General features: G+C 37.9%; 2 protein-coding genes across 2 annotated transcripts; both read left to right on the top strand.

Annotated features, from left to right (window-relative positions):
* Positions 1-945: 945 nt before the first annotated feature.
* On the top strand, positions 946-2,676 carry LOC139528557 (uncharacterized). The gene has a single exon (XM_071324622.1). The coding sequence runs from the start codon at positions 946-948 to the stop codon at positions 2,674-2,676; it is 1,731 nt and encodes a 576-aa protein (XP_071180723.1).
* A 67-nt stretch (positions 2,677-2,743) lies between these two features.
* On the top strand, positions 2,744-5,575 carry LOC139528480 (uncharacterized). Its single transcript, XM_071324515.1, has one exon. The coding sequence runs from the start codon at positions 2,744-2,746 to the stop codon at positions 5,573-5,575; it is 2,832 nt and encodes a 943-aa protein (XP_071180616.1).
* The last annotated feature ends 425 nt before the right edge of the window (positions 5,576-6,000 follow it).

Here is a 6,000-nt window from a genome sequence, read left to right as displayed (position 1 = left end):
TGACCAATTTCCAACGGAGCTTGTTTATGTTATCCATGCCCACCGTCATTTTGCAGCAAATTTATAAAATTTTGAAAGCCTTTTCGAACAATTTTGCTCGTACATAATCATGAAGAAAGGAATAATCATTCTCTTACATATACTAATCTCATTGTTAAGAATTGCGCTAATATTAACGTACCTTTTTGCGGTACGGCCGCTATCTTTGTGACGTCGCGTAATTGTAATACTTTATGTTGTATTGAATAGAAACGTATAATGGCAGACGTAGTTCTATCTTTAACGCCTTAGTTAGCTTACGATCAAATACACAACGCAACGCAATAATCTACATTGGTGCCGTGACTTCAAACGGAGAGAATGGACATCAGCCGACTAAAATCCTTGAGAGCGGGGAACAAAGCAGCAGTAACAAAAGTTTTTAAAAAACTGGAGGAAGCCATCGGAGATTCAGAAATAGACACGGAGGAAGTATCAACATTGCTCGAAGCAATTGAGAAGAAAAAGAAGACGTTAGCCTCTATAGACGAACAGATATTAAATGCAGTCGAATCAGAAGATATAACAAATGAAATTCTTGAAACAGATGAGTATTATTTAGATTTAGAGGGTAAAATTCGAAAATTTAAAAAGTTCTTAAAACCCGTACCAAAAGCAGCATCTTCGATACTAGATTCAAGCGCACCAGAGTTTGTTCCGTACACAAACCCATTTACTCACACAAGTCAGCAATTATCTCAGTCAAGTTCGACCTCAAGTAATAACCATCGCCTACCAAAGCTATCTCTTCCCAATTTTAATGGAGACATTCTACAATGGCAATATTTCTGGGATTCATACGAGACCACGATTCATCACAATCACACATTAACTGACATTCAGAAATTTTCGTACTTGAACTCATTGCTTCAATTTGAAACTGCAAACGTAATTTCAGGATTGACCATGACAAATCCAAACTATCACAAAGCAATTGAATTATTGAGAAACCGCTATGGGCAACCACATAAAATCATTAATGCATATATGAGAGCACTACTTGATATACCCGCACCACATGATACATTAGAAAGTTTGAGAACATTTCATGACAAATCGGAAGCCTACATACGGGGTCTAGAGTCTCTCGGACAATGTCAGGAAATGTACGGATCGTTATTGATACCAGTAATTCTCGGGAAGATACCGCATGAAGTACGAAAAAATATAACACGAGAAAACGGGAGCGACAGTTGGAATATTCAATCGCTTAGAATCGCGATAGGTAAAGAGATTTCTATTCAAGAGTCCGGATACGGAGATTATACACAGACGTATTCAACAGCAACCCCTAGCGCAAATTTCATAACAGGCGTTAAACGAGTAACTACAGATAAAACCTGTCCGATAAACACAACAGATAAATCATTTAACTCGAATCGGAAGAAACAATGCGCATATTGTGACGGAAACCACTGGCCAAACGAATGTAAAGATGTCACAGATCACGATAAAAGAGTAGCCATTATAAAAGAAAAGAGGTTATGCTTTAATTGTTTAGGTAAGCATAAAATAGCCGATTGCAAATCCAAGAATACGTGTAAGTGTTGCCACCGGAAGCATCACTCTTCATTATGTAAACAGAACTCGTACTCAAATAAACATCATATTGAAACTGAACAATCACAAAGTAAAGTAGACACAGAAACTTCTATGTTGTATACCGCTAGCGAAGAAAGGTCCACTGTTTTACTGAAAACCGCATTCAGTCCAGTCGTTCACAAGAATACATGTATAGATGCAAGAATACTCTTTGACGAGGGAGCTCAGCGCTCATTTATAACAGAAGAACTAGCAGCTAAATTGGACATTAAAAAAGAAGGTTCTGAAACATTAAGTATAGCTACATTTGGAAGTACTACAAAAAAGGTGAGAAATCTTGACAAAACAACAATTAATCTTAAGTCTACCGAAGGAGAATTAATCCCTATTGAAGTTTTAATTGTACCAACCATTGCTTCACCACTTCAAACTCACAACATAGGAATAACGCAGAAGTTTTCTTATTTACGTGGTCTACAATTAGCACACCCAGTCATGGATGGAGAGCAATTTGAAATATCCTTATTAATTGGAGGTGATTTTTACTGGGACATAGTTCAAGACAAAATAGTGCGTGGAAACGGTCCAACCGCAGTTAGCTCGAGAATTGGATATTTACTTTCCGGTCCTGTCCCTACACGAGCCAGTAATGCATCTTTCTCAATGATGAATATACTAGTATGTCACAAACAAGAAGAGTGCGATCTTGAAAAATTTTGGAAGCTTGAATCGTTGGGAATTGACACTAAAGAACAAAATGATCCAGACCTAGCTGAATCAATTGAAAATTACTTACAAACCTCTATTACGAAGAAAAATGATAAGTATATTACGAAATTACCATGGAGAGAGAATGCGCCAGAACTACCGACAAATGAAGACATCGCAAAACGCAGAACGGAAAGCGTTATTCGTCGCCTTAAGAAGGATCCCGAGATGTTCCGAAAGTATGGCGAGATAATTACAGACCAAGAACAAAGAGGATTCATTGAAAAGGTATGTGATGAAAGTACATGCACAAACAAGGTTCATTACATTCCGCATCATCCCGTAAAAAAAGGAATCAGTCACCACCCCGATACGCATAGTATATAACTGTAGCTGTAGAGCGAACGACAGTAGTCCTTGTCTTAACGATTGCCTAGCAACATATCCACCAATTATGACTGATTTGACGGAGATATTAGTACGCTTTAGAATGTACAAATATGCAGTTACAGCAGACATTGAAAAAGCATTTTTGCATATTGAATTAGATGTTGATGACAGAGATGTCACAAGATTTTATTGGTTAGAGAATCCCATGGACACAGAAAGCCGTTTGATTACTTACCGGTTTAAAGTTGTACTTTTCGGCGCCACCTGTTCGCCATTCATGTTAAGCGCCACGCTAATGAAACATTTTAGAGACAATCCGTCAACTACATCAACAGAATTACAGAGAAATGTATACGTGGATAACGTTCTGACCAGTTTTACAGATAAACAATCACTTTTGAAATTTTACACGGAGTCAAGAAAATTATTGTCAGAGGCAGGATTCAACTTACGGTCTTGGAATTCTAATAGTACGGAATTACAGAACATCGCAGGACGAGACAAGATCGGCGACAATGACGACATAGTCAAAATTTTAGGCATGAGATGGGATAGGGAATCCGACGATTTGAAATTTCAACAGATTGAATTTATGGAAAAGGACAAAATGACAACAAAGCGTGAGGTTTTGCGCACATCATCTAGAATTTTCGACCCCCTTGGATTAATCACGCCAATTACGGTGAAAGCTAAGCTGTTTATGCAAACTTTATGGAAGGCAAAGTTGGATTGGGATGAATGTTTGTCCGACGAACTGAGAAGTAAATGGCAGGTAATAGCTTTAGATATCGAGGAGGCTACCAAAATAGTATTTCCACGAATGTTAACGGAAGGAGTAATTAACGAGAAAACGTCGCTACATATTTTCACAGACGCCAGTCAGTTAGCATACGGAGCTTGTGCTTACTTAGTTACAGCAAATTCATCGATCATCGTCATGGCTAAAAATAGAGTAGTACCCGTAAAACCGATTTCATTACCACGTTTAGAACTTATGGGCGCGCTTATCGGCGCCAGATTAGCAACGCATCTTCTTAAAGTCATAACAGCAGAACATGTGTATATGTGGAGCGATAGTCAAATTGTTTTGAGTTGGATTAAATCGTCAAAAAACTTAAAACCGTTCGTAGCAAATCGACTTAAAGAAATAAGAAAATTAACAGAGAATGCTGAATGGAATTATTGTCCAACAGATGACAATCCAGCTGATTACCTAACTCGCGGAATTTACGCTAAACAACTTTATAACAACAGCTTATGGATGAACGGTCCACAATGGATTTTAAATCGTGAGAATTGGCCGACATGGACGAGGAAAATTGACGAATGCAGCACGATGGTAACTGTTAGCGATGAAAAAACAGACGATAAAAGTACAAATGCTTCAACACAGACAATTTCATGTATAGATATACAACGATACAGATCTTTAGAAAAAGCAATTAGAGTAACAGCATACGTCATGCGTTTTATACAGAATATACGGAATTCAAAAGATAAACGGTCAATCGGATTTATCAGTGTTGAGGAGCGATGTAAAGCATTAAAAGTTCTAATAATGACAGTACAACAGGAAACTTTTAAGGATGAAATTGAAAGCTTGAATTCATCTTCACAGAAAAAAGTGCCACTTGTTCGACAACTTAAACTATATACAGACAAAAATGGATTACTACGTTGTACCGGGAGAATACAAAACGCACCTGTGAAGGAGAGTACTAAATATCCGTTGTTATTGCCAACACACCACAGTCTTACGTCCTTAATCGTAATGGATGCACACACAAAGACTTTACATGCCGGACTTAACAGTACAATCGCATATATTCAACAGAAATATTGGATACCGAGAATAAGGCAATGCGTAAAATCACAAATTCGTAAATGCGTCCAATGCATTAAAATATCAGGAATGCCTTACAGCGCACCCGATCCGCCACCGCTACCTAAAGATCGAGTCAACTACGATTATCCTTTTTCAGTAACCGGCGTTGATTTCACAGGAGCTTTGTATACAAAAGGAAAACACAACGAATTAAGCAAAACATATATTTGTTTATTTACTTGCGCCGCTACACGAGCTATACACTTGGAGATAGTCACAGATTTAACCGAGGAGTCTTTCATGCTTGCTTTTAAAAGATTTGTCGCTAGGAGATCTACACCAAGGATTATGTTGTCCGATAATGCAACAACCTTCAAGGCAGCCGCCGAAAAGATTACAAGATCAAACAAAGACAACCGAATACAAGAAAAACTTGCCGATCAAGGAACGGAGTGGAAATTCATACCCAACCGAGCACCGTGGTTTGGAGGCTTTTGGGAACGCCTAATTGGACTCACGAAAAAGTCAATTAAAGCAATACTAGGAAAGTCATGTGTCACTACGGAAATGTTGAATACAATTGTAATCGAAATCGAGGGAACTCTAAACAATCGTCCGATAACTCACATTTCTACTGATATTAAAGATCCCGAACCGCTGACGCCAGCGCACCTTTTATATGGTCGTCGACTTGACAACCAATCGGAACAGAATATTGACAGTGCTACTTCCGAAGATTTGCACGTGAAACTCAATAAAAAGTTACAGAGAAATAATGAACTAATCAACCATTTTCGCTCAAGATGGAAACACGAATATCTGACGTCACTCCGTGAATTTCACCGTACATCTGGAAGAAACGAACAAACAATACAAATAGGTGACATTGTACAAGTACACAATGACACAAATCGTATAATGTGGAAATTAGCAGTTGTACAAGATTTAGTTCGTGGAAAGGATGGACTCATTCGATCAGCTGTTATCAAGACCGACACAGGAATCACCAACCGTCCGATTGTGAAGCTCTATCCGTTGGAAATACGCAGTACACATGATGACAGTGAATGAACTTTTCTGCCCTGGAGAACTTTTCTGCCCTGGAGAAATTAGTGGATATATAGACTGTTCAATTAACTCCAGTTATTATATAGACTTGTGAAAGTGTTAAATTATTCAGACGTGAACAGTTAAAATACTATTGAGAGACTTTAAATCTGATTTTATTTCTTTTTATGTCACAATTTACGAATTTTTCATATTGTATTTCAAATTTAAGTTAAATATCATTTTCTGCGGCCCCAGAATGTTAAGAATTGCGCTAATATTAACGTACCTTTTTGCGGTACGGCCGCTATCTTTGTGACGTCGCGTAATTGTAATACTTTATGTTGTATTGAATAGAAACGTATAATGGCAGACGTAGTTCTATCTTTAACGCCTTAGTTAGCTTACGATCAAATACACAACGCAACGCAATAATCTACACTCATGTG

This window comes from Mytilus edulis, chromosome 1 (genome assembly GCF_963676685.1).
Source record: "Mytilus edulis chromosome 1, xbMytEdul2.2, whole genome shotgun sequence".
In the NCBI taxonomy this organism is placed as follows: Eukaryota; Metazoa; Mollusca; class Bivalvia; order Mytilida; family Mytilidae; genus Mytilus; species Mytilus edulis.
The sequence above is the reverse complement of the archived record's forward strand: the minus strand, read 5'-3'. Positions and strand labels throughout refer to the sequence as shown.